The 27,887-nt window shown below is 38.2% G+C and overlaps 5 protein-coding genes across 6 annotated transcripts in view; 1 reads left to right on the top strand and 4 right to left on the bottom strand.

Annotated features, from left to right (window-relative positions):
* The window catches only part of LOC138403290 (uncharacterized), a 190,854-nt gene that overhangs the window by 45,158 nt on the left and 117,809 nt on the right, over positions 1-27,887 (bottom strand). The gene's annotated exons all lie outside the window — the stretch shown is intronic.
* Positions 489-12,183, top strand: LOC117988045 (micronuclear linker histone polyprotein-like). 2 transcript variants are annotated; one of them, XM_069503183.1, is made up of 5 exons: positions 489-3,294; positions 3,394-3,569; positions 4,427-4,470; positions 4,572-4,637; positions 5,634-5,775. In XM_069503183.1, exons 1-5 carry the CDS (start codon positions 808-810, stop codon positions 5,636-5,638), a joined length of 2,778 nt encoding a protein of 925 aa, XP_069359284.1. In that variant the 5' UTR covers positions 489-807; the 3' UTR covers positions 5,639-5,775. The 2 variants fall into 2 exon arrangements, with proteins under 2 accessions (XP_069359284.1, XP_034831024.1); XM_034975133.2 differs by adding an exon at positions 9,292-12,183 and having other exon boundaries at positions 491-3,294; positions 4,427-4,637; positions 5,634-5,777.
* Positions 6,056-8,158, bottom strand: LOC117988049 (uncharacterized). The gene is made up of 3 exons (XM_034975138.2): positions 8,043-8,158; positions 7,398-7,577; positions 6,056-6,819 (listed from the first exon to the last, which is right to left on the bottom strand). Exons 1-3 carry the CDS (start codon positions 8,136-8,138, stop codon positions 6,376-6,378), a joined length of 720 nt encoding a protein of 239 aa, XP_034831029.1. The 5' UTR covers positions 8,139-8,158; the 3' UTR covers positions 6,056-6,375.
* LOC117988050 (chromosome transmission fidelity protein 8 homolog) lies at positions 12,983-27,807 on the bottom strand. The gene is made up of 2 exons (XM_034975139.2): positions 27,665-27,807; positions 12,983-13,339 (listed from the first exon to the last, which is right to left on the bottom strand). The coding sequence occupies exons 1-2, from the start codon at positions 27,682-27,684 to the stop codon at positions 13,018-13,020; spliced, it is 342 nt and encodes a 113-aa protein (XP_034831030.1). The 5' UTR covers positions 27,685-27,807; the 3' UTR covers positions 12,983-13,017.
* Positions 13,200-25,535, bottom strand: hay (ATP-dependent DNA helicase hay). Its single transcript, XM_034975135.2, has 17 exons — positions 25,308-25,535; positions 25,109-25,205; positions 24,165-24,312; positions 23,553-23,693; positions 22,774-22,968; positions 22,026-22,174; positions 21,564-21,715; positions 20,715-20,881; positions 20,140-20,310; positions 19,469-19,689; positions 18,791-18,974; positions 18,231-18,456; positions 17,796-17,913; positions 16,937-17,079; positions 15,858-15,941; positions 14,673-14,880; positions 13,200-13,339 (listed from the first exon to the last, which is right to left on the bottom strand). Exons 2-16 carry the CDS (start codon positions 25,164-25,166, stop codon positions 14,701-14,703), a joined length of 2,337 nt encoding a protein of 778 aa, XP_034831026.1. The 5' UTR covers positions 25,167-25,205; positions 25,308-25,535; the 3' UTR covers positions 13,200-13,339; positions 14,673-14,700.

The following is a 27,887-nucleotide window of genomic DNA, read 5'->3' on the forward strand; positions in this document are numbered from 1 at the left end:
TAAAGGATGGACCCAGTAACGTTTTGAATTTTTCTTCTTCAAATTCCTTTTATGTAATATTAAGTAGTAAATAATTATGCATATTTTCTTTTTTAAATCCATATTTAAATGTTCACTCTATTTGATATAATTTATTAAATGTTCTTCACGTCTTGTTTTCATGGTGGTACAGTAGGTACAGTAGGTCTTTCGTGGTATGCAAATAAATCGTGGTGCGCGTAGGAATAATAATATTGCGATTAAATTTTGAATTGAACATGTGGACAAAAATCGCATCGCAGTGCGCGCTTAGCCTTACTCCTACCGGACAATGGCGGCAGTGGCGATTATGACAATGTGGCCACTAATAAATTAATTGAATTTTAAAATGTAGCAACACTTGCAAATAAAAATGTCTATGACCACTAGTTGGCGCTAGTTATTATAGTCCGAAGAGATTTCTTCGAAGACGACATAGGTAGGTAGCATGTATGATGAATGCGTAAGGCGTAGTGATATGGTAGTGATTATATACTCTTTGATGAATGTTTAATCTATGGGAAAAAGTGCTTGGAAAATAAAATGGACTGACGCTTGGATAAATAGAATTTAGAAAATTGTATTCTGTCGTCGTTTACGTATAATAAATAGATTTACTCTATCCATGTAAATAACGGGGATTTAGATACAGTTTTTACGTGATAATGTAACGAAAAAGTTGAGTTTCACATCAAGTGTTTTGCGTTTATTTTATTTATTTATATCAACAAATTAGGTTATACTTGGTAAAAGTGATTACGAATAAGGTATAGCTGAGTGTAAAATACAATGGAAACTGTGGAAGAACACCCAATTCATACATCAACTGATGTTGTAAAACCAAATAGAGTTGAGGACGTGAGTGCCGACGAGTCAAATGTGTGTCAAAAATCGAATGGTGTCGAATGCGACGTGCAAGCCGAAGGTGAACATTCCGAAGCAGATAATGTACTGCGGGAGGCGGATGAAGTGCCCCCGGAGACGGATAATGTGCCACCGGAACTCCTTAATGAGCCAGCAAAGCTTGACTCTGAGCTAGCGAAGCCTGATTCCGAACCAGCGAAGCCAGACTCCGAACTAGCGAAAACCGACGTAGAGCCAAATCTATCGGAGGTGGAAAGTAAGCCTGAAAATGTTAATGTGTCCGGCTGTGTCAAGACTGAGGCGGAATCCAAAGCTGAGCTGGAGATCCCCATCGATCATGACAGTACCGCTACAGATATAGCAACCGATGAACCAGATTCTAACATAGAAATTCAACAAGAAAGTGAGATAATCCATACAGAAGAGATACTTCATGATGTAGTGGCTGAAACTGTAAAAGAGTCAGAAAAGGAAATGTGTATTGAAGATGAAATTTTGTCAGAGTCTATGGTTGAAATAGAATGTTCAATACCAACTGTTCAGTTTGAAACTGAAATAGTAGTAGAGCAAAATGATTATGATGTTACAGAGAAGTTGTTAGGTGACAATCAAGAAGGTGACCATACAAATAACATCATGAATGAGTTGGGACCAAATATTGAATTAAATGAAGTGCTGCGTTCATCGGATATAAGTGAAAACATCGAAAACAATAATAGTACAGTGAAGCAAGAGATTTTTAATAAAGAGGAGTTACTTGATATTTTGGAGGGTAATGATAACATGGAACAGTCTATCAATATAATTACCGAGGTGTCTCCTCAGAAACCAAATAAAGTTTTAGTTGCTGAGATAGCTAAGCAACAACTTTCTAGACTTTCAAAAAAAAAAGGTGACTCAAAAGCATCTAAAATTAAAAAGGATAAATCTAAAAGTCCTCTAAAATCTAGCAATAATAGAAATTTAGAAAAAGGAAAGAAACAGCAAGCTTTATTAGATAAGATGAAACAGGACATTCATGTAGATGCTAGTCACCAATCTGATAACACAGAGCAGAAACCCCAGCTCAATGAAACAGAACAGGAGTCCCTGGTGGCTGATAATCAACAGTCCCACATTGACAACGAACAGCAGGAAGCCTCAGGCCAACAGGAAACACTATATACAGACAACATTGTCAAATCTCTTGTCATGGATTGGGAAGATGAGCCTGCTGAGAACAATGAGGTGAATGAAACTATCAAAGAAGGAGATTGCCTAATAAAAGACTCTGAAGAACTTAAGAACAGCCAGGAATGTATAATTTCCAAAGAGGAAACAATAGAGAGCACCAATACAGATTCACCCGGTAGTGATTCCCAAACTAAGTTATCTAAAGCTGATGATGATGCTCCCACACGTAGGTTAAGTAGAGTCATAAAAAAGAAAGTCATATTTGACCCTGACAATCCGGATACATTCACTAAAGGTAAGAGTAATAAAGCTAAAGAAACACCAACCACAAAAGAGCAAACTCCTTCAAAAAAAGGAAAGCCAGATCAATCAATAAAAAGATCTAAATCAAAATCTCCACAATCTAAATTGCAGTGGAAAAAACCTACGAGTGGATCTGCAAAAAATTCCAAACAACATAAACGCTTGTCGGAAGTTGACAGGTTACTAATGGATGAGGGTGCGGTGAATATGATATACCAACTAACCCCCGAGGCACTCAAAGGCAAGAAAAATGTGAGAACTAAAGCAGAATTCATTAAGAAAATTCAAAGTTCTAGCACTCCAGATACTAAAGAAATGAAGTTTAGAGAAAGAAAGAAAGATTCAAAGTATGAAGAAGGGGAAGCCAAAAAGATTCTTGGTGGAAAACATAGAACATCATTGAGTAGCTCTGTTAAATCTCCAGCGATCAGTGAGGATTTTGAAACTCATAGTGCTGACGATTCCATCATTTACAGGCGTCACTCTTCAAGTTCATATTCTAGCAGTTGTATGAGTCCTCGGCGCCTCAGCGACGTCGAGGCCGCAAACATGCAGCCACAGAGCACCACTCGAATAACCCAGCACCCTGTTCCAGAGCTTGAAACCAACCCTAATTTACCTGTCAACGAGGAAATTGTCTTTAAATCTGAATCACCTAAAATATCAAGTAATGAGATGATAAATAAGAATGATTGTTTATCTATAAAAGAAAAATTAAATTCCAAATTGTCCATTGCTTTAAATAAACGAAAACGAGAGAATTCTAAAAATGAGAAGCCAGCAAAGCAAAAGAAAACTGTAAAAACTGATGAAAACGTTATTCGCCCCATGGATGAAGACAACAAGCTCAGTCAATTAAAATTTATTTCAGTCACCTTTGATCAAAGATTAGCCTTAATATGTATTAAAAAATCTGGTCTAAAAATTTGTGTTGAGGTAAGGAATCTGAAAATCTATTTATTATTGGCAGAATAAATAAATAAATAAATAATAATGAATAGTAGTTTGTATAAATAAACTCATTATTAATTACAGATTTTGAAAGAATTGGAAGAAGCACTCAAGTGTATTGACAATAGGCAGGACATATCGATCACTCTGTTAGAATCACAATGTGGAACACTATGCTCAAGTCTAGATTTAAGTCTGCTGCTAGATGAAAATAAAGAAGTAAGAGCTAATCATGCCTATGAACTCGCAGAATCAGTAAGGTAACTGAACAGAACTATCAAATAAAATTATCTAAATTATTATCAATTATTTACATACATTTTTTGGGTTCTCAAAGTTAATAAAGCTGAATTTGAGTTGTTACCAAAAGGATACTGCGCCTCAGTACCACTATGCTGCCAGAGTTAGTTAAGTCCGAGGCAGATCTATAGAGTGCACTTTGACTTTGCTGAGACTTAAGTATCAGTTAAAATGAGGAAGATTTATATCAGCAATATAACGCTGTCTCGTTTTAACAATGTTTTAAGTCTGAGCAAAGTTAAAGTATGCTAGATCCTAACCTAAGGTTACAAGTGAGAGTTGAAGTTTTGCCTATTAGTGTTTGAGTGAGGAAGTCCTGCAGTTAAAAAGTTAAACTACAGATTTAATAATGAAGGGAGAGTCTTTAATGTTATGCTCTCATGTGCCTAGTGTAATTTTGATGCAAATATATGGGACCATTAGACACATTAGAATAATTCATAATTATACTGGATTTGGTTGGGCTTTCTGGTCTGTTCGTTTTAATCATATTATGTTTGACGACCCTGGCGCAGCGATGAGAGCTGTCATCTTACAAGTAGGGAGTTTAAATTTAACTGTCTCTAGTCTGGCCTGGTGGAAGGCTACGGCCGTGGCTAGTTACCACTCTACGGGCAAAGCCGTGTCGCCAAGCCATTTAGCGTTTTTCTACACCCACCACCCAATATATAAACAATAAATGAATCGATAGTGTTCGATAAACTCTACTTTTTTGCAGTTAGTATGGCACGCGTCAGGTGAAATCTCAATTTACGTCCGTACTTTTTAGTAGGGGTTTTGGTTGTAGCTTTTGAATAGAATAATGTTGAATTTGCAGGTCCTTGCTGGCGGCGGCTGCGCGGCACCGCGCGCTGCTGTGCTGCGGCGTGTGGGGTGCGGCGGCGGGCGTGGCGCTAGCGCTAGTCGCGATGAGCGACGTGGCGCTGGCGTCGGAGGGCGCGTCGTTCTGGCTGGCCGCCGCCGCCGCGCCCGCCACGCCCGGTGCCGCTGCGCTCACGGCGCGATGCCGCCCGCTGCCGCAGGCGCTGGTATATACACCTTCAATCTTTATTAATGACTAGTTTTTCCTGTGATTTCCTGCGTGTTATATGATTTTTAATCTATGGCAATCGGGGATATTGTAGCTATACATCAATGAAAGAATTTTCAGAATTGGATCATTAGTTCTGGAGATTACCATCTACATACAAACATTAAACATTATTGTAGACAGAGATATGGACGTTTTTGGATTTTTACGCAAACGGCAATATATCTGATTTTAGATTGAAAATCGATTTCAAGATAGTGCTGTGCCAATTTAGTCGCATTGGTTTGGTTTTATAAGCCATCGATATTTGTATAAAATATATAACATAAACGAACCCGCCAAGCGTGAGTCGAACTAGCCAACCCAAGGGTTGCTAATTATTTTGTCGCTTAAATGATCTCCAACTGCAAACATTGTTATCGCGAGAAAATATTTTATATGCTACAATTACAACTTTCGTGACAATGAACTGTTCTTGCAGGTCTTACAGCGATAGGCTACTTGACAATTTTTTTAAGTTGGTCTTAAATGGTTAATATTTGTCCTATTATATCAAAAAAATTAACACTATATTTTTTTGCGCCCTAAAAACCGTAAAACTTTAATTTAAAAAAATATTTTTCTTAGACAGGTGAAAACACTGTCGGCCATGTTTGGCCGATAGATTATCTGTGCTCTGACGTCATGCATTTGTAAACAACAGTATAACCCTGTGGTTATACTGTTGTTTACAAATGCATGACGTCAGAGCACAGATAATCTATCGGCCAAACATGGCCGACAGTGTTTTCACCTGTCTAAGAAAAATATTTTTTTAAATTAAAGTTTTACGGTTTTTAGGGCGCAAAAAAATATAGTGTTAATTTTTTTGATATAATAGGACAAATATTAACCATTTAAGACCAACTTAAAAAAATTGTCAAGTAGCCTATTGTAGGTACTCTTAGCATCCAAATAACAGTTTTAAATCATTTTCCATTTCGTTGAATTCCAGGTTAACGATTTGGTTATATTCGGCCGTCGACTTTCCGCATCGGAGGCGTTGCAAGGTGGGCTCATTAGCCGCGTGCTGTGGCCCGACAGATTCGATGAGCAGGTTCGAGACATTGCGAAAGACATCGCCGCACAACCGCTGCAGGTAAGACCAGCTGGCCCACTACGAAAAAGCTGCATCAAACATTGCTGCTATTGCAATTGTTGTAATTGGCTGAATTTATGGTATCTTCTTGCGACAATGGATTTTAACCAATAGCGAAAGAGTGTATTAGTCAATCAGAGGTGATTGCGATGGTTACACTAAAGTCAAAGTTAAAGTCAAATTATTTATTCAAAATAGGTAACATGTTACTCTTATTGATTGTCAAAATTGTTAGATTTGTAAGATAATAATATAGTGCTGATAATTAATACGTAAACTTAACTAAAGCTACACTGTCATTATCATCAACAACGACCGCACGAGTCCTATTGTTACAGTCTACACTAGCCAAGTGCGGATATAGGCCGACGTAAAGCAGGCATGACGATTTCCTCACGATTATTTCCTTCACCGTTAAAGCAAGTGGTACTTAATTGCTTAAAACGTACATAACTTCGAACAGTTAGAGGTGCGTGTCTGGGATCCAACCCCCGATCTCCCGAATCCGACGTCTTAGCCACTACGCTATCACTGCTCATAAACATCCTTTATTTGCACTCTAAAAATGTAAAGAAAATGTTTAACCCAATCGACAGTTTCAATAGTCCTCGTAAGTGTAATCGTCACTGATAGGTTGACAATAGGCTCTCCAGCCCTTTCCTCGATACAACAACTCCGATATTTGTATGTGTGCTACACCACCACTGTGGACACAGATGTGGTTTCTAGGACACAAACAAGATTGGTATAGAGCAAGCTGGTTGTCGTTGACGTTCCCACAAAAATCACCGCTTTTACACAGCGGTAAAGACGTACACTGATATGCTAACACGTTATCATGCTCGGATGTGTTACTGCTAAGCCTCCAATAGTTAGGGTAGCGGCATCGGCATTCGAGAGTGATCTTCGGCGGCGTGAGTTGTATGTTTTCGTGATGTAGCTCTTCCAGTTCGTCGGGGTTCATTCGCTCGTATGTTGTTTCAACGGTTAGAGGAGTCTCGTTGACTGAACATTCCCTCCATCCGGTTATTGAGCGACAAAACTGAAAACAAGCAATATTTTAGGGTGGAGCAGACGGTCTGCATTTGCACTCATGCCAACAAAATTGCAGTTTGAAGGCGATTTATGTACAATTGCTTAACTAAGTCGCAACTGCTGACTGACTGCGCAGTTCGCATGCAGTCAAGTGAGTCAGTACTCAGTATGCAGTTCTAGTGTAGTTCTGGCACGCTGCGTAAACTTAATTGTAAATCTGAGCGTATAGATACACTATTGAATTTTAATTAAGCTGCGTGTCTAGGAAAGGGTCAAAGGTCGTGTACACGATGAGTACAACGCCAATACATGATTAGCAATGTATGCATATACTTTATTACACCACAAAACACAAATAACAGGTTACAAAAAAAGTAAACTTAAAATGTAGGTACAATAAGGTGGTCTTATCGCTAAATAGCGATCTCTTCCAGACAATCTTAACACTAGGGAGAAAACGAACAAATGGACAGTGGAAGATGGTGTGTGATCGATGTGTCAGAATAGGCAGATTAATTGTTCCATAGCGTGCAATATGCAGAAATAGCTTAGGAATTGTCAACTTTTGATATCATATACGTATACCTGTAAATACGCGCGGTTGTTGAGTTCGACGCGTCGCTGGGGCGGCGCGGGCTCGTCGCAGCGCAGTCGCCGGCCGCAGCGACACAGTCGCACGAGCGCCGCGCGGCGCCAGTAGCGTTGCACTAACGCGGAGCACGCTTGCTTGACCGAGCAAGTTGGCAAACTACGCTCACTTTCATCCTATTAGAGTATTACCTATTAGTAAATAATGTTACGATTACAAGTTTAAGAGGAGTTTATTCGTATTACTCTCCAAAAAAACATAGTTTAGCTTCATTTAAATGTTACCCAGTCTAACTCAATGAAACATTCTAGGAACTAATAGGTGTCAGTAGTTTGTCAGATTTCTGTCAAAATATCTAGTTTCATCATCATCATCGGGCTCAAGGCCGTATATTTTGCTTTAAAGATATGTGTCTACATTTCATCGAATTTGACTGGTTAATATTCAAATGAGAACCAAATTACGTTTGTATGGAGAGCGCTGGGGAGCAAGCTAGGGAAACTTCTCTTAAGTTGGCATATCTAAATAATGTTATCTACAACTCAGTGTGTGAAATAATTAAGAAAAAGTAAAAACTATGCAGTTATAACATTCAAGTTATTGCTAATTACGAATACGTAAAATAAATGTAAAATACTAACCAGACCATAGTAATATAAAATAGGTTCTTCACTTTCGTCGTTCGTCTGTATATTAGTTATCAAAAGCAGTAAAAACAAAAAGTTTAATGTAGCCATAGTTGATTTTTGTATTTGTATTGAAGCTAAACTAACATTTCGTCATGATTTTGAGGTCATAACCTACATCGATAAGATAATTATTAAATTAAGGTTAAATTGCTGCTTATAGACAGTGATCTGTTAATCAGCAAAGCAGAAACCTGTCTATATTTTTAGAATCGGATCGCTCAATCGGATGGACTTATTTGATTGCCGCTTTATTATTCGAAGGCTTGTTTATTCGAGATGGTTTTTAGCTATGTTTGAAAATATCTGTTCCGATTGTTGACGAAATTTGCCAAGTCTTTTGAGATTAGCTAAATGTATTGTTACAGCTAAAATACCATGAATTCAGCCAATCAACACGATTGAAGCAATGATTATGCAGCTTTTCCATAATCGACCAACAGTCCCAACGGTATTGATGACTAGAAAGATTCAGACGAACTCAATCCCTATAATAGGTATATGAAACACAGTTTCACTGAGTTTGTAGTTTGTGCTCTTGGATTTGTATTGACAATTCGTTGGTAGACACATAGTGATTAAGTTTTGCCGTTGTGTAGAAGTGGGAAGGTGGTAGGCACATTAGAAGTATTTAACAGTAGTGGAAAGGACTACTACTAATAAAAATAAAATGACGCAACGTTGTCGTGTACTGATAGCACCTCCCTGTGTGTATTTAAAATTCAAATTATTTACCTATTCAATGTATAGGTACTATTGTAGGTACTCTTTTTGATAGTCAGTTTATAGATGATAGTGGCGATAATGCTAATTACGTAAACTTAAAACTAATTACGTAAAGCTACGAGGGTTCCAAACACGCCCAGTTTTGAGAAGAGCCCACTCAGTATTTTGATTGTATGCGTCTAAATTTAAGATAGTGTCTGAAGATTTTGTCGTGTTTGTTCCCTCACACTGAAAGTGACAGACTTTTTGTATTAGGGAAACACAAAGAAATTAGTGCACAACTCTATTCCTGCTTTGTTTAATTATTAAAACAAACATACATTTTAAATACTAAATTACTACTATACTAATAAATTCCATTCCGATGCATCAAAAACCTGGTCGGATGTTGAGTACTTGAATTTGGAAACAGGATGTGAAATTTATCAAACGTTGCAGATGGCGGTGATATATAATTAATTTAACTTTTTATTTACAGACTATATTACTAAAGAAAAAGCTGCTGAGTTTGAAGATGAACAGCGAAGCAGAGCTCACATTCCTCGCGTGCCTGGAGTCCGAGCGCGACCTCCTCGTGGAGTACTGGACGTCCGTCGAAGGGCAGGAGTTGCTGCGAGCCACTCTAGATGCCGCCTAAACACATCCCATCGTATTTATCTTATCTATGTTAACCTTACTTGGCACGCACGAAACTGATTCGCGATTGTCGATTTCGATCAATAAAGTACAAGATATGCAGTCTCGCACACAATCTAATATTAATATAAACTCCGCTTCAACTTTAGTTGTTTCTTTTAGTTGATTTTATTTAGCAGCACCATAAATATGTTTCCCGTTAAACTACTTTTAAACTTTATACACGAATTGTGTTTTTCTTTTTACTTTTGAAGCACATTGCCGCATCGTGAGATGTGTCCACATTGACTTTCTCACTAGCGAACATTCTCACCAGAGAACTATTGAAAATAGGTTCGCCATCGGTAAATACTAATTTTTAGGGATAATTTGACTACCGCTAGCATATTTTGTACATTAATTATCTGCTAAAATTTATTCTTATGCAGTGGCGTGCACAGGAGTTCAAGTCAGGGTATGCATTTAGGTATGAACTTATTTTACAGCAGGTTATAATGAAAAATAAGCATTGATTTATTACAATGAGGGTAAGCAGTGCGTTTATGCCTCTACGAGCTGCACGCCACTGCTCTTATGTCAAACATCACCACACAATGAAATCCGCGTAACGCGTTTTCTCAAACTTATATTTTCAGATGGCCTCAAGTTTCTATATCTAAATGTATGGCTATTTAACAACTTAGGCGATTATATTAATCGGTTGGTGTGCACTGTCTTATTAACTAGCTATGTATTTTATAAACATTTTTCTTTATTATAAATTTCTTTCAACAACGGATATCTACTGTCATGGGAAATCTTATGTTTTGTTGTTAGAATAAGACCTATATGTGTAAATAATAAAAATAAAACTATATTACGGATGGTGTTATTGAATGTTACAATATTGTGTCGGTAAATGAATTAAGAAATGACGTAGTGTTACGGATAAAATATGGACTTATGTTGGTATTTGCGATTAATTTCTTGACTTTGTGGACTGTATGATGCCGCGTCAAGACTGGTGGTTGAATTTCTTAGCATCTAGACCTTAACATGTCTATTATAATAAGGTTTCTGGAGCTTAGAAGTTAGAACCAGTCAGTACGTTGCCGTAGTTAAATTAGGTTGTTAGTTGTGGTTGATTTGCTAAAAAAGTGTGTATGCAAATAAATAAAATACATATTATTAACTTTCTGTTATACTTAGTCCTAAGGTGCATTTAGGGGTGTTTATGTATCACTTGAGTAGTCTTTCGAATACCTGGTTTAATGTCAAGAAATAACATGAAAAATATCGTAATTCGCCATTTAATCGACAATTACCAATATACCAGACAATACCAGAGCGCTTATTTAACTCCTCACGCGCCATTGTAACTTTGTGTCAAATTTCATGTCAAAAGTACGATTTTAGTCCTTTTGACATGACAGTTGACCCATAGAGTTGAAATGGCGCGTGAAGAGTCATTTTGTACGGACTATAATTAATTTCCTTTTAAAGCCTGACCAGAAAAATGAAAAACCTCGCCATGTTGCGGAAAACCATGGAACAAATTATAGGATAGCCGTATTGTGGCATAGACAAATTCGAACGTGGCGCCCCAAGGGCAGGTTTTTATTTTTCTGGCCAAGCTATACTTGAACTCAAGTCCAGTTTAAGTAACATGTTATAAAACTTGAATATAACGTTATTTCTCAAAATAATTGCTCTATTGATTGAAATGAAATATATAACAGGACTGTCCTGTCCACATTTAAATAATAATGATAAGATGTGTCCATTCAAAAATTGTTCATTAGTTCTGATAACAATTGTGAACTAGATAACAATGTTATCTAACGTTATAACAAATTGTATAACATTTAGTATCCCCACTTTTTATTGACTAAATTATTTAATAGATTCCGACGGATTGAGAACCTCCTCCTTTTTTGAAGTCTGTTAAAAAAGCAATGATAAAGTATAGGTTAAAGCGTGCTTGCCTATTCAGTCTTGCTTTGAACATACACTAGGTACCTACATGTTATGGTGTTCGACCCACCTTATCTCTAAATCTAAAAACAATGTAAATCTTTTTATTGTTTTTAGAATTAAAAGTTTCGCTTTCCAAATATTCACTTAATGTGAGATATCTTCGCATTACAGCAGAAATCTACTGTACATTGCACTTTTTGTATTTTTAAATTTTTGTATGACGTCAGCATTCTCTGAATATTCAGTGTCACAAATTCGATATCGATGCCGAACTACGATATTTTAACATTATTAAATTTTTTTTAATTAATTTTCTTATTAAAAAAAGACTGCCTAATTATATTCTATTCTATTTGGCTTGTAAACCATACAATTTTTATAGATCGATTGGCGTTTATTAGCAGTCAAAAACGAAGGTTTTGATAGGCTACTTATTAAAGTTATGTTGTAGAATAAGTTGTTTATTTCTTTGTTTTAGATTTATATTTGAGTTTATCATATCATTTAGATAAATATTAATATAATAAGCCAAAGTTCACATTGTTTAAACGAACATGCTTATGTTACATAACATTAGTTTCATGGTTTTGGTAGGTGCAATTCATTCCTTTTGTGTACAAAATTAATCCTTACGTTAAAATTTTAGTTAGTAAAAACTTTTCGAATCAGTCTAGGATTTATTTAGTTTTAAATATACCTACAGAAAATAAGTTATATACATTTAAGTATAATAACAACATTTCTGTTTCTTGAGAAAAATAAAGTGCCTTTCATAGTATTTTGACTTTTTTTCACGTACCTATCCCTAATTGCCTTTAGCCATCTGAAACTGTATTAAACATCTGTCAAAGAAACCGCAATGATTTTAAAATACCTATTTAACAAGATATCCACTCGTGCCTTCCATATTCTGGAAGTATTTGCACTGAAAAATTCAAAATTTGAATAAGCTTGTCATGTATTATTTTATTTGCCATAACTTTTATGTAGCATATTTAGACCGAAATAAGTGTGACCAAGAGCTAGTACCCACCACCATTTTCCGTACGTTTTTCCCCCCGCAAAATCTGTGAACTATTGTAGTACTGTATGGAAATGCGCGCACTGCGGAATTAATTCCGCACCGGATTTTGATACATTCAAATTTATGGATTTTAAAACTCACCGCACCGTGGTGCGCGCTAGCTCTTAGTCGGCTTTGTATTTTTTTGCCATATCGACGATTAGCGAAGAATACCGCACATTCATTGTAGTATTTTACTACTTTTCAGGAGAGACGATAAACTGTTTATCATGTCAAACTTAAAATTTCGCAGCTTCTATACCAGGAAAAAACAGTAAGACGTAATTTTAATTTATTGAATAACGGCTGATATGGCTGGTCAGAATGGTTGAATCTGATAGATAGATAAAAAAAACGGGCCAAAAAAACTGCTTGCAATTTAGAAAACGGAACGCACACACGATTGAGCGATATTTGCTAACCGACGATACAGGTAAGTTAAAAGCACTAAAGGAAAGGAATGTAAGGTAAGTAAAGGATATATCAAAAAAGTTGTAAATTGAAAAACATATTATTAAACAAAGGCATTTTAATCAAATTTTTCTTAATTCACACTTTTTCACTGACATTGGAAATTATTGGCTTAGGTCTCGATTTGAACAAAAGTTTCTTCTTAACTATAGCCTTCACTTTGTACGAGTGTTTTTGGCCGTCGGTGGCTTTTTCAATGACAGCCATCGGTTGTTCCAGTTTGACTTCTTTGCCGTTGAGCACGTGGTGGCCCATTATAAGGACCGGTTGGCGATTTCTGTTGAAGTAATGTAGGTCCCCAACCACAGTCGGTTCATTTTGATTTTCTTTTTTCATTTGTACAAGACCTTGCAGCTCAATAATTGCCCATTCTGGAATCCCTCCCTCTGTTTCCGTTTTGCTGGAATAAATGAAGATTCTTGTTAGTTATATATACAGAAGCTTTCGAAAATATGTCGACTTCAGGGTAGTAAAATAAAACAAGCGTTTCTTTTAGAATAATATGAGACTTTCTAAGATCTTTTGTACACGATTTTTTGGTGTTTCAAAATCACTGCCTGTATTTAGGTGAACAATTGACTCCCTTAGTTCTGAAAAGAGTAAAAGTAAAAGATAATTTTAACAAACAGGTTACCAAAATGACTCATTCATGTTGTATTTACTTCATTTGATGTAAACGCTCAAACTGTTGCAGTAAGACAGAACTAGGTAAAAATGATCAAATTTTTGGAAGATATAATAAAGGTGACCGATCAATTGACAAAAAACAAATGACAAAGTTTCATTTCCCAAACAAATTTTGGCGAAATTATGAATCGTTTTATGATCGTTATAAAACTTATGTTTCTACAAATAATTCACTTGATAAAACAAATTACCAGACAAATTGTTATTTCATAAAATATCATTTGACAAACAATTGATTTCTTTAATCGTGTTAATTAGTAAAACAACATATCGCACTTTTTTTTTTGATAAAATGAATTGTTTGATAAAATGAACTGTTTGATAAATACTTTAAGAATTCACCAAATCTTTTATATGTCGACCGGGTCGACGGAAGAGACCGCTTACTATAATGGGGGGTCTCTTTCCACGCAGAAAAAAGGAGCCCCGCTTCCGGTCGACGAGAAGAGACCACCACTATGGTGGGGGGTCTCTCTCATCCCCCCCGCTCCCACTATCAAGAGCGAGCGAAGCGAGCTCGGGACTTGGGGCACTCCGACTCGGAACGGTTAGGTTAGAAAAGGATGGCGAGGTCTGAGACCCCGCCATCCCCTTCGTGGGTTATTTCTTTTTTTCGCACCCAGAAAAAAGGAGCCCCATGATATTATTGCTGCGTTGCATAGGGGTTTGCATATGTATGCAAAACAGACTTTTTGTGTGTTTTTTGTTAATTAGTTATTTTATCAAATAATAAATTTATCATCTATTATTTTGTAAAATCGCGAATTTGAAAAACAAATTATTTGGTGAAATAATAAATTTTTAAATGATATTTTAACATTCAGCAAATTTGCAAAGTAAAACATTTGTGAATAGAATATTTGTCAAATGATCTTTTGTAAAATGATATGTTTGCGGTATACGACGTTTGTGATTTGATTAGTTTTTCAAAAGTTTTTGGTGAACTGATAATTTGTCATACGTTTTTGTCATTCATTAGTGAACCTATAATAAAACCGAGAGCTATGCCGTGGGCTGCGGCGTGATCTTGAAGCCGGTGATCTCACCTTAAAGTGACATGTGAGGCGCGAGGCGTCAGTATCGGAACTTCTTGAAGAGCGGGTGCTTGTTGTGCGAGCGGCGGTGCTCGAGGTAGAGCGCGTCGTCGGCGCCGGCCAGCGAGGCCAGGCTGCCACCCGCGCGCCGCGCGCCGCCCGGACCCCCCACGTTGCCCTCGCGCTCCTCCTCGCAGTCCGTCTCCGACGCCGCCAGCACCTGCACATGGTGACACTGATGATAACAACCTCGCGCTCGCGACGAGTGCGTTCCGCTTCAGAAAGTCGGAATAGTACATCATCATCATCAACCAATGGTCGGCACACTACAGAGCATGGGTTCTCAGAATGAGAATGACTTTGGCCATAGTACGGTGGTCAAGTACGGATTGGCAGATTGACAGACCTTTGAGAATATTATAGAGAACTCGCAGGCCTGCAGGCTTCCTCACGATGTTTCCCTTCGCCGTTAAAGCAAATGATATTTAATTACTTCGATAGCCTAGTCATTGCGCCGTTCGCCTTCTAACCGGAGGTCGGTGATTTGATCCCGGGCACCCACCTCTAACTTTTCGAAGTTACGTGCGTTTAAAGTAATTAAATAGGTTGCCCGGCTAAATAAACCCGGCTGGAAATATTGGCCATCGAACTATAGAAAGATATTTCGGCGTTGTAGAGCGTCGTATCTGCCCCCATACATATGTGACGTTTTGTTGATCTCAGCGACAAAGACAAAGCTCCACGAAACCGTTATCTGTTTCTAAAGTTCAACTTGCAAGAATTTATGTCCTGCCGGACATTACCTGATTAGCTGTCCAGGTCGGAAATAAAACAATTAACGGTTGAGTAATATTGGAAGGACGAGGCATAGCCAAGTACTTCCAAAGCGAATCTTTTAAACCAAATAAAAAACGTAGCCGTTGATTGCTATTTTCTACGCACTGACTGCCTATCAAAATACAGCTTAAACCAGTGGTGGTTAGAAATTTGAAATGTTGACAGTAGGAATATGATATTAGAAAATTAATATTATTAATATAATAATTTAAAATAAACATGCACAAAACTTTCTTCATAGAACGAGCGAAGCAAGTGCAAATTTTTTCTTTAAAGGCCTGTATGAAATTTTTTGTAATTTTTATAATTATTTATTAATTAACATTACATGTCAATAAATCAATAAGTAGGTATACTTGCCTGTTGCAACAGCATTCCTTGTTCCTCTCTTGAGCCATAATACATATCCGGTTCTTGCTCCATACCCTTTAACTCTGTGATCACCTGCAAAAGAAACAAGCATAAAATACAATCAATAAGGTGAACTAAACCAGTTTTTAACTTTTATTGCAAGATAGGCTTGCGATGCTGCTTATTCACTGTTTCTTTGAACGTACTTCATGGTTATACATCCCACACGTATCGAAAAAAGGAAAAAGGGGTCGTATCAGAAACGTTGAGCTGAGGGGGGGGGGGGGGGGGGGGGACCATGAAGTAAGTTCAAAGTTCGCCAGAGATACATTTTTCGTGTAGTTTCAAATCTTTTTTAGGGTTCCGTACCTCAAAAGGAAAAATGGAACCCTTATAGGATCACTTAGTTGTCTGTCTGTCTGTCTGTCTGTCTGTCTGTCTGTCTGTCTGTCTATCTGTCCGTCTGTCTGTCAAGAAACCTACAGGGTACTTCCCGTTGACCTAGAATCATGAAATTTGGCAGGTAGGTAGATCTTATAGCTGACATTTGGGGGAAAATCTGAAAATCGTGAATTTAGGGTTAGATCACACAAAAAAAAATTAAATTGTGGTCATGAACTAATAATTAGTATTTTCAACTTTCGAAGTGAGTGACTATATCTAGTGGGGTATCATATGGAAGGTCTTCAAAGGTGTACATTCTAAAACAGATTTTTATTTATTTTTGTGCATCATAGTTTTTGGATTATCGTGCAAAATGTCGAAAAAATACGACTGTAGTACGGAACCCTCAATGCGCGAGCCTGACTCGCACTTGGCCGGTTTTTGTTTGTTACATGGCGCAGGAGACCCGGCTTAAGTATGCCAACGCTTACAGTTTCTCTGCCAGAAAGGCTGAGCAATAATATATTAAAAGCTTGTTGTAAATATACTTATAGCAATGATATAAGTATCTTTAAAACAAGAGTGAATAGGCACCTTCTGGGAAAACGCGTCCCATCTTAGGCCACATTATCACTTCCCATCAAGTGTGATCGTGGTCTAGCGTGCGCCTATAATGAATAAATGAAAAAATATCCAAAGTTTACCTTGTAACTGTAACCCTGGTTAACGAGGAACCGTTGTCTCTTGCGGCTGTACGCCATCTCGAGCGTGTCCTGCGATACGAGAGTGTAGAAGAAGGCATTGTATTCCTCCGCTAAGGCGCCTTTCTTGGCTCTCAAAATACGTCCTGTAAGTAGTTTCATGTTATCAATTTAAAAATAGCGGTACTAGTCTAGCAGTTAAACATAGGCCTCTTATTCATAAGGTTCCGGAGTTCGGTCCCGTCACGAGACCGGCGGGGTGATTACGTATCTCGCGACAGGCTTGCGACAAGCGTAAATCTCGCGATCATGGCTGTCAAACGTCCGGCTAGAGAGAGACAGCAATAGCCGCAAAGCAAAATAGGAAAAAGAAGAAGAGAGACAGCAAATGAACTGCCGGATTGCTATTTATTGCTGTCGCTACTGCAAAGTTTTACGTAATCACCCTGCGGGATCGAACTCCGGGATATAAGAGGATAAGTTTGTGGTAGGAACCTCAAATTTTTCGGAGTTGTACGCGTTTTAATCAATTAAATATCACTTTTCTAAATGGTGAAGGAAAATATCGAGAAGAAACCTGCATGCCAATCGAAGGGGCCTGGATTTTGATACCGGCCCCGTATCTCAAACTTTTGGCTTTGTATGCGTTTTAAGCAATTAAATATCACTTTCTTAAACAGTGAAGGAAACTATCGTAAAGAAACCTGCATGCCTGACAGTTTTCCATAATCTTCTCAAAAGATATGTGATGTCTGCCAATCGGCACTTGGCGAGCGTGCTGTACTATAGCCTAAACTCTTCTCATTCCGAGAGGAGACCCGTGCTCAGTAGTAAGCCTGCTATGAGTTGAAAATTGACTTACCTAACCGCTGCGCTTCTTGTCGCCTCGAGCCACCGTGCGAAGATATCTGTATTAACACATTCGCCTCCGGCAAGTCGAAGCTCGTATCAGCGACCTTGCTCACGAATATTGTGTTAACCTTTGGGAAATTAAAAAAAAATATGGCAACTTAATGCCTTACAGCGCCATCTTGATGTGATTTAGTAAACTGATTGTTTCGGAAACAAAAATCTTTAATTTTTTTGTGATGGAACCACTAATTCACGGTTTGCGGATCTTTCCTTTTACTTGTTCTATAAGGTCAGGCTACCTGCCAAATTTCATGTTTCTAAGTCAACGGGAATTACCCTATAGGTTTCTTGACAGACACGACAGACAGACAAACAGACAACAAAGTGATCCTATAAGGGTTCATTTTGTACTTTTGAGCTACGGAACCCTAAAAATAAAAGCAACCTTGGGGTTGAACTTGAAGTTCTGCAGGATCTGTATGCGCTCGTTCTGCGACGTGGGCCCGTAGATGTAGGGCTTGTTGAGCTTGACGGCGTAGTGGCGCAGCGCGAACACGTTGTCCGAGAACACGATGGTCTTGTCGCCGCGCCGCTCATGGTAGCGCACCAGGAACTGGCACGCGCGGAACTTCGACGGGTTCATCACGTACAGCAACATTTTCTTGTTTATTCTGCAACGAAGGTAGCATAAATCAAAATTTATTTATTTCAATTAGTGTCTCACTGCACATCTGTGACTCTTTCAGCAGTTCGCAAAATAAACTAGATTCGTATTTTAAGACAAATTCGAACATTGAACACAAATTGTCACACATACTATCCCAGAGTTAGGAAGATGGCTGTGTTTCACCCCCATACCTCAGAGAGTGAAGGAAATAGAGAGTTCACCTGTGTTTGCGCACACACTTGTGCACTATACCTAGTACCTCCCAAACAGATGGCTAATCTTTGTGGAGATTGGCTCGTGGCTGAAATTCGGTCGGGAGGACATGTATGAATACTCACTTTTGGACGAGGTATTCTCGATAGAACTCCGGCATCATGGGACACCACACCTCAGCGCACTGCACGCGCGCGATGTACCCCTGAGCTTGCAACTCTAGCCAGTTCGCCTCGTATAGCTTTGGTCCAATTAAGAAGTTAAGATCTGCGATCTTGTCATCTTCTCGAAGCAGGGTTGCAGTTAGACCTAAAAAAATCATGTGGTGTTACTACGAAATTTTTAAATGAGAAAATGTTTAAATTTTTTGCTGTCACTCTTTTACAATATGCAAGAGCTTTTAACACTGTCTAATCGCAAAATACACTTTTTTTAGTGACAAGTGTACTCCAACCACCCGTTTTTACCACGCATATGCAAATTATGGAACCAACTTCTACGGCGGTGTTGCCACTAGATTTCAACATGGGGTTATTCAAGAGCGGATCAATACATTCCTAAAAAGTTGATGGGCGATGGTAATCATCAGGTGACCCACCTGCTCGTTTGTTCGCTATTTATATTTAAACTAGCATTCGCCTGTATTCGCTCGTTGTTTGATATACATATAATGTCCATCTTAATAATGTAGTTTTCAAATGAAAGAATTTTTGAAATCCGATGAGTGGTTACGGAGATTACCTCCTACATCCAAATTTACAAACTTAACCTTTTTATAAAATTAATGTATAAAAAAAAGCTACCTAGCTTGGCGTGCGAGTGCACGATGGTGAGCACGCGACGGAACATCTTGGCGGGGATGGTGTGCACCTCGTCCAGCACCACGAGCCCCCACTCCTGCGCCTGCAGCCACTTCATGGTCTGCTCCGCCTCCCACGAACGCCGCTGCCCGTGCGTGATCATGGAGTACGTGGTCACGAGGATGCCCGCGCCCATCGGCTTGTCCTTCGCCTCCGACGTGAAGCTGAGCGTGCCAATTGTATAGGTATGTTACAGTCAAAACTCTTATCCAGTTAAAACTACTTTTGATTGCATAACAACAAAAGTTCTTCTGCATAATCATATAAATAGGTTGAGTGTGATCCAGAACGAAGTCGAAGTATTAATGAATAAATAATAACTAAACCAGAACGACATCTGAGCTTTCCGAAAAATCATGAACGGTCCTACCCCTAAAATGTTTTTCGCGTAGCCAGAAGCTCGCGAAGGGGATTCCGAATGAAGCTCACTGCAGAATTAGCCGTATTGTGTCTCTTACTGTTAGAGCAATTGCATTTAAGCTCTTATTAGAACGTGACGAATGATCACTTTTTGTTCTTGGCCGAGTGGAGCGAAGGCCGAGTAGGTGAAGCTGATTGAAAGAGCGACAAAGCGAATCTTCTGACCTGACCGTAGTTTAGTATAAAAATCTTACCGACAGATCATGCTGTCGTCTGCGGTGGACCAGCACTTGAACTGCTGCTTCCATTGCTCCACCGACACGCCCGAGTTGCACAGCACGAGCGCGCGCTTGCGCACCGTGCACACCGCCGTCACGCCCACTAGCGATTTGCCCGCACCGCACGGCAGCACGATCACCCCTGACCTGAGGGTAATTTAAGTATATAAAAAAAAAGGTGGCTGACTGACTGATCTATCAACGCACAGCTCAAACTACTGGACGGATCGGGCTGAAATTTGGCATGCAGATAGATATTATGACGTAAGCATCCGCTAAGAAAGGATTTTTTGGCATGCAAGTAGCTGTTGTACTGTAAATGCGAAAGTGCGTCTGTGTGTCTGTCTGTCGTGCTAGCTTTTTTCCGACCATCCGTTTAACTAATTTTGAAGAAATTTGGTACAGAGATAACTAGCATCCCGGGGACGGCAGTCAGACTTAGACTACTTTTTGGCCCGGAATATTAAAGAGTTCCCATGGGATTAAAAAGCTAAATTCAAGCGGAAGAAATCGCGAACATTGTTTTGAAAAATTAAATATGTTATATGAACCTTGCACGTCCATTCCCGAACATCTTGCGCAAGCTCTTCTCCTGGTAAGGTCGCAGCACGGCCGTGGGCTTCAAGTCAATGTTGATATCAGGGTTGACAGTGTCGTTGCGAAAGTCGTACTCCGCGAGCAATGGATATTCCAATTCGATGCAACGCTTTTGTATCACCTTTTATTTAAAAAAAATGGCAGTCAGTAGGGACTGCCGACAGAAGTGAAAACTATGAAATAGCAGAGGTTTTTTGTTGGATTTTCAAATTAATTGTAGTATCAATTTTTTTTTTGCAATATATACCTATTATCGAAAGCGCATATTATACGCTCAACACGTCATTCTTATATCTACAGATGTACTATGTTTTACTATGTGAAAATAGTGAAATATACCTATTGTGCTTTAATCGCAAAGCATGAAGCAGGTAACACTTTCCAACGACTAACTTTCTGACAGTTATCGTTATAGTTTATTAAAAACTGAGCCTTATTGATTTGCATTAAGGAAGGACCGAGAAGTTTTTGTCCATCCCAAAATCGCCCAACGCGCCTAAAAAGTTTTCACTTCAAAAACTGGCCAAGTGCGTATCATAATAGAAAACTCTTAACAAAGTAGTCCAATCTGAACGCACATAAATAGTCGCGTCTGACGAGCTCGAGTCGCGAGCTCAAGCAGGTATCGTTCCACGCGTTCGTGTACTGTGTACAGATGTAACACTCCCACTAATGCAGATACCCCGTACGTTAAGACCACACTAACACAAAAAATGCTATAGCGACGCGTCTTGCGGTTAACTTCAAGAATGACTATCCAATTGGCAAAAAACTTGGTCAAATATTTCTTAAGCAAATGATACCTCAATCTTGTCAGGGTCAACTTCGAAGGCGACGGCAGAGTTTTTAGCCATAATGTCAGTGTTCTCGTCTTCGTCGTCGTCTTTGTCTAGTTGCTGGTAGAACTGACTGATGTCTTCGGGAACTGCTCCGTTCGCAGCGGGTTTGTCCTCACCTGATATTATGAAACTTCATTGAAATGATATAGTTTATTTGTATGAATATGGAATGACAAGGTGTTTACAATACAGAGTTTAGCCAACATATCCGGTCAGGAAACCTCGACATACAATTTTTTTTTTTTTAAATTACAACTAATAGGTAGGTATATATTTTAGCGTTTAAACTATCGTGAGTGATTTCCATTATATATAATATCTCTCAACGGCTGTACTCACGTATTTAGTCGACGTTAGCCCGACTAGTTTTTAAATTTATTATTATTCAGAATGAGGAAGTTATAGGTATTAATTTATGTAAGAGACCCGGCTTGGAGTTCGCAGCGGCAGGCTTGCTAGGCAGCGCGGAGGCGAGCAGGTCGTCGTCGCCGTCGCGGCGCAGGCGGCACTGCTGGATGACGGGGTCTTTCAGCAGCTTCTGTAGCACTTCCACATGTTTGCTCTCAACTAAGTACCTACGGATAAAAACTCATTTATACAACCAAATAAATAAAATGTTTAAATTATTGAAAATAATCGGTGTAATATCTAAAGTAATTAAAAACTCTTTCATGGTCAACCCATCGCCGGCTTAATACAGAGGACGGGTCTCCTCTTCGGCCATAGCCCACCACACTGGCCATGTGCAGATTGGTAGACTTCACGCGCCTTTGAGAACATCATGTAGAACTCTCAGACATGCCAGTTTGCTCACGATGTTTTCTTGCACCGTTAAAGCGACTGATATTTATAATTTCTTAAAACGCACATAAATCCGAAAAATTTGTGGTGTATGCCCAGGATCGAACCCCCGACCTCCCGAATAGGAGGTGGGCGTCCTAACCACTAGGCTATCACGGCTCTAAAAACTCTATTAGATACAAATTAATTATATACAAATAACATAAAAATTAAGGTGCGAAGGCGGCACTTGGTGATCTCTTCCAGGCAAACTATATTAGTTTTTGAAGCAGAAAGTTTCTCTAGCGTCCGACCATTCAACAACCATTAATTTCCGTAAAAAGCCATTATAGGTAGAGATTTCATTAAGATCAAATACTTATGTAAGTCTTACCTATTATGTTTGAGAACAAGCTTCACTTTCCCATACGATAATGTACAGAGCTGAATAAACTCTATAATGCCAGCTGGAACGGCACATTTGCTGAGCCTCTGTAAGTACTCCACAATATCATTGGTCTGTAAACCAACTGACACAGCTGCATATAAGCTGTATGCTGTCAATTTATATTCATGAATGTGTTGAGGCCTAAAACAAGGTATTTATCAATTAGAATAGAATCACAAAAGCTCCGCAACCACATTACCATCAATGTATCGCTCGGCGTCAGCCCATTATCGAGCACGGGTTTCTTCTCCGAATGAGAAGGGTATAGGTCTGTCGTTGATTAAATGTGGATTGGCCACACCTATGAGAGCCTTATGAAGAACTGTCAGACTGCAGATTTCCTGACGATGATTTCCATCACGGTTAAAGCAACTGATACGGGGTGTCCCCCCACCTCATACCTCTATTAGTATGAGCACACCCACACGTCAGCCGCGCTCGGCCACACCGGGTTAGCACGGGGGCTGTACGGGTATGTAGGGCGTTCTTTCCCCGATTGCTATCCCAACCTGTCGCATTACTATAGGGGACATATATACTTTAAAGATAAGAAAAATAGTTTAACTACTTAAATTGATAAAGTAGGTACACTAAAATTGTAGAACTGGATATTGATGTTTGGGCTTTTTTAACCTTTTGCTAACATTTCATTTTAATTTATGCTGGAAATGAGTGAATTAAATAAGTGTAAGATCTATATAATAAGTGAATCAACAATACTATACCTAGACACAGGTTCGGCGATAGCTATTAAGAAGTCATGGGCATGTTTGTACACAGGAGAGAATGCTTCTAGGAATATGTGGCCATTTGGTGCTACCCACAGTGGACGACTGGCATTGTCTGCTTTTAATTCCATTTGGGATCTGTAAAAAAAAACATTTAGTATACACTGGACATTGCCTGCAACTTCGTTTATGTGGATTTAGGTTTTCAAAATACTGTGGGAACTTTTTGATTTTCCGATGTCCGTCAGCAGGATGCAAGCCATCTCTGTGCCAAATAGATGCCTGCAAAAACGTTTTAAAAAAAATTTAGGAACCCTTTAATATGCTGAACAACTTTGTTTATTATTCAATTGATTTAATTTAAATATAATCAATAAATATACCATTACAGCAAGCACAATAAGCTATAGCTTAGTGCTGCTTATAAGTCATATTGGTGCTGTTTAATATTACTACCATCTGATATTAATCATTAACCTTGGTCACTAAATCAAACTTACATTCAAGTTTTATGTACCATATCCCTATTATTCTAAAAACACCTTACAATTATGGTTCGAATTATGACCCTCAGCAATGAAGAATACAAAATACAGAATCTATGTTTACCTGTAATCTTTGGCACCAAACTCATCTTCGGGGACCTGGTCATTCTTCTCAGCATCTTGCATAGCAGCCCCCGGCACACCGGTATTCTCACCATTATCATCTTCTACCAGATCTATTGTCACATCTTCTTCTACTTTCTTTTTCTTGCCTACAAATGAAATAAGAACCCTCATAGTTTTAATTATATCTACAATTTTTATCTTTAAAAGGCAATTTCAAATTTAGCATTTTGATTGAATATATTGTGCTGTGTTTAGCCAGCCACAAGTGGTTAAATAGTAAATCCTGCTACTAGTGATGTTATTAGCTTTTAAAACTTGTATCTTTAACTCAATAGGTTCAATTTTTAATGAGTGTCTAGTATGCCAGAGGTTGTTTAATCAAAGTAGTAGTAGTGATGAGTTAAGAAATAATGATTATTATAATTTTTTAAAGAGCTATGTCAGAAGACCATCCAGCACATCTTTTCAATCTTCATTTCCTCAATGGATATTCCTGGGTCTCTTTGCTCACTTACTCTGCTTCGCTCCCTTGCTCATTATATTCATGCTTGTTATGCTCGTTTTCTTCAGTACCTCTATCGCAAGTTTATGTCTTCGCACTTTACTAGAACACTCTAGAGGGTAAGACAAACAAGACTGCATGGAGTTGGGCTGATCAGAATGCATCCTAGGGTATTTCTTAAGTAAGCATAGTTGAACTTTCCATTAAAAATTGAACCATATTAGTTCGAAGTAATTCACCTTTTTAGTAAACGGACACTTGTCTGAAAACTTACTAAAATTATTTTTGAATTTGAATTTATAGAACACAATCAGCTAACTAAGGAACAAGAAAACATCTTTGTGAATTCTCTCAGTATTTGCGTTAGCAAAACATTAGTATTGACATGGATTCTTTAGAATAAAAACGACTCCACAATCCCAAGTAGCATGGATACATACCTGATCTATCGCCTCCAGCTTTTGAATCATATTTTTTGATTTTTTTAGGTGGCCCCATGTTTGGTTTATCTTTTCATTACAGACGAGAGAAAGATATCTAAAAGAAATTGATTCGAAATAAATGTATTGTGAATTCAGTGTACATATAATTAATATTATCATAATACATATTGAAAGAAGAACAATAAAAGGGACTTACTTTGATATAATATTTTGTAATAAACTCTTGTCCGTATCTTTTTAGGAAAATCTAGATTTTTAGGTGTTTGGTTTGTTTTACAGATTACTCCATAGTTTAAGTTTTACATAAATTTTCACAACAGAAAATGCTCAAATTCACAAATCACCTTCACCATGTGATATTTGTATCCTCTGATATTTTAAAAACAAGAGGGATTCGATTCACGATTTCGTAAACTAAATCTTGACTAAAATGCATTATTATAATCTCAATTGTTCTGATTGGCTGAATTTGTGCTATTCTTGATGCAATAATGCAATGTAGCCAATAGTGAGCGAGCATCAACCAATCAGAGGCGATTGCGATCGTGACATTGTTTGTAGCTGGCTGCTAGATTAATAGTACAAACTACAAAGATTAGAGTGCGAAAAGCTCCGAAAAGGCTCTCTTGTGCAATTGACAGGGGGGCGGCGGCTGTTGGAGGTGGTTGGAGCATGGAGAAAATTGGCTTAAGGGCTCCCATAAACGGTCAAGCATGTTTGTCATAAGTGTTTCACAAATTATTTGATCGTCTGCGGTCGTTTTTCACGTGTTTGTCAAACAAACTGCATGTTTGGCAAATTTGATGGAAGGTGTGTTTGTCAAACATGCTTGACGGTGTACGGCCATGTTTGTCAAACAAACACTCCATTTATTATATTTCTTTCAGTAAATTTTCATGTGTGAATATATCTCGCTTGTTTAACCATTCTCGTGCCCAACGTCTCCTTTTTTTCTTTTTTTGAACACATTGCTAAAGTTAATGCAAGAAATCCTTTGTCCGCTACTGCTCATCAATCAGCGCCTATGCTCAGTGCGGTAGGAATCCCTTTATGAATTCTGCGGTGATTCAGCTTCGAAAGTGACGCCTTGTTTGACAAGCCTATAGAGCATAGGGGTGCAACTCCAGAACATTAAAAAATCGCAAATTGAAATTCGCTTGTGGTGCCATCTAAGCGCGAGCACGGCTAAACAAATAGATAACAGTTAATAAAAGACGTAAATAGATGGCGGGCACATTGTTGTAATTTTAAATTACAAACATTTGACAGCCACAGTCACCGTCAGTGGTGCCAGATTAGGCGAATTACCGCCATTTAGGCTACCTTGGGGGGCCAATCGGCGACCAAAAATCCCGATTGGCTACCAGTAGCCATTTAGGCTACCAGTAGGGCGATTGTCTAAAACCGGCATCAATCATTATTACAATCTCAATTGTTCTGATTGGCTGAATTTGTGCAATCCTTGTTGCAACAATGCATTGTAGCCAATAGTGAGCGAGCATTAACCAATCAGAGATGATTGTGATCGTAACAAGCTATCAAACAACCGCGGTAGGGCCCCTGGAAGATAGAAACGGGCGATTTTAGGCTACTCAGCAGGCAAAATCGGGCGAATTCAATTGGTAAATATCTGGCAACCCTGGTCACCGTTGAAGTTCAAAACTTTTCATGTATTCGTGTATTGTTGTTTGTGCGGTTCTAAATATTTCTATTTCTGATAAATTTATCTGACCCTGCTTTGTTTACTGGACTCTGTGTTTCCTTTAACCACCTCGATAACTACCTAAGGATTGATTTACGGACTCGACGGGTATGTATTTTATAGTGTTTACATACACTTCGTATTGTTTTTTATTCTATTGTATTTTATGTATCTACCTAGTTACGAATTTATGATAATAAATATTTACAAAACCTTAAAACCTTTTTCTTTCTATAATATAGTTATAATTAAGTAGCTCAAAGAGTCATAGTCTTGTAATATATATTTTTAAACATGTTTTAAACAAACGTTAATGGAATTATTAATGTTTATTTAAAACGTGTTCCAAAAATATAAAATATTCTAGTAAAGTACATTTAAATAGCATTTAAATTTTCGCGCTCTCGCACGCCTAGCGCGCTTTTAATGCCCTCTAGATGTGAGCACACGCGTAACTTTGAAAAAGAAATCTAGAGTCGCACATCTATTTCTAGTATATAGTAGATAGTCTATGCTATAGAGCGACTGTTTGATGTTTGGTATTCGTGTTTGATGACCTTCATCAAACAAAACGTCACAAAACGTAGATAAACATGCTTGACCGTTTACGGGGCTTCTTATAGTCGATTTTTTTATGTACATTCTCTTTGATAATTAATGTCAATCACAGATTCACAGAGTAAAATGTCTCAATTGTCAACTTGAAAAAAACCGTCATTTTCCGTCGCGCCATCAATTATTATTGGAGTTATTTTACTATTATATAAAAAAAAAGCGCCGAACAAGAATAAATTTTCGATTTCAATTTATATAGTTTCATTAACGGAATTTTTAATAGTAGAAAAACTTACCAATCCACGTAAATCTGCATATTTTTAGTGTGAAGTGATTCACCTCACGTAAGTTTTCAAATTAGGTACTTTTTTCGCAACTTAAAACTTAGTTTTAGTATAGATCGATGGCTTTTAGAGCTCGTCGAAATTACCGAACTACTACGTAAATAATTCCTGCATATTAAACTTTTGCATTTTACTATTATTGCAAAATTATAGGTAGAAATAGGGAACAGTTGGT

This window comes from Maniola hyperantus, chromosome 14 (assembly GCF_902806685.2).
Source record: "Maniola hyperantus chromosome 14, iAphHyp1.2, whole genome shotgun sequence".
NCBI lineage: Eukaryota > Metazoa > Arthropoda > Insecta > Lepidoptera > Nymphalidae > Maniola > Maniola hyperantus.

Excerpts from the sequence above, each read along its gene's own strand:
- LOC117988045 (XM_034975133.2), top strand. The coding sequence starts at position 808 with ATGGAAACTGTGGAAGAACACCCAATTCATACATCAACTGATGTTGTA. Across the intron at positions 3,295-3,393 it reads GTCTAAAAATTTGTGTTGAG|ATTTTGAAAGAATTGGAAGA; the intron begins GTAAGGAATCTG and ends TATTAATTACAG. Across the intron at positions 4,638-5,633 it reads GCCCGCTGCCGCAGGCGCTG|GTTAACGATTTGGTTATATT; the intron begins GTATATACACCT and ends GTTGAATTCCAG.
- LOC117988049 (XM_034975138.2), bottom strand. The coding sequence starts at position 8,138 with ATGGCTACATTAAACTTTTTGTTTTTACTGCTTTTGATAACTAATATA. Across the intron at positions 7,578-8,042 it reads TTTTATATTACTATGGTCTG|GATGAAAGTGAGCGTAGTTT; the intron begins GTTAGTATTTTA and ends ATACTCTAATAG. Across the intron at positions 6,820-7,397 it reads ACAACCGCGCGTATTTACAG|TTTTGTCGCTCAATAACCGG; the intron begins GTATACGTATAT and ends GCTTGTTTTCAG.
- hay (XM_034975135.2), bottom strand. The coding sequence starts at position 25,166 with ATGGGGCCACCTAAAAAAATCAAAAAATATGATTCAAAAGCTGGAGGC. Across the intron at positions 23,694-24,164 it reads TTTGGTGCCAAAGATTACAG|ATCCCAAATGGAATTAAAAG; the intron begins GTAAACATAGAT and ends TTTTTTTTACAG. Across the intron at positions 20,311-20,714 it reads TTCGGGAATGGACGTGCAAG|GTCAGGGGTGATCGTGCTGC; the intron begins GTTCATATAACA and ends AATTACCCTCAG.
- LOC117988050 (XM_034975139.2), bottom strand. The coding sequence starts at position 27,684 with ATGCAGATTTACGTGGATTG. Across the intron at positions 13,340-27,664 it reads ATGCAGATTTACGTGGATTG|CAAAACGGAAACAGAGGGAG; the intron begins GTAAGTTTTTCT and ends CATTTATTCCAG.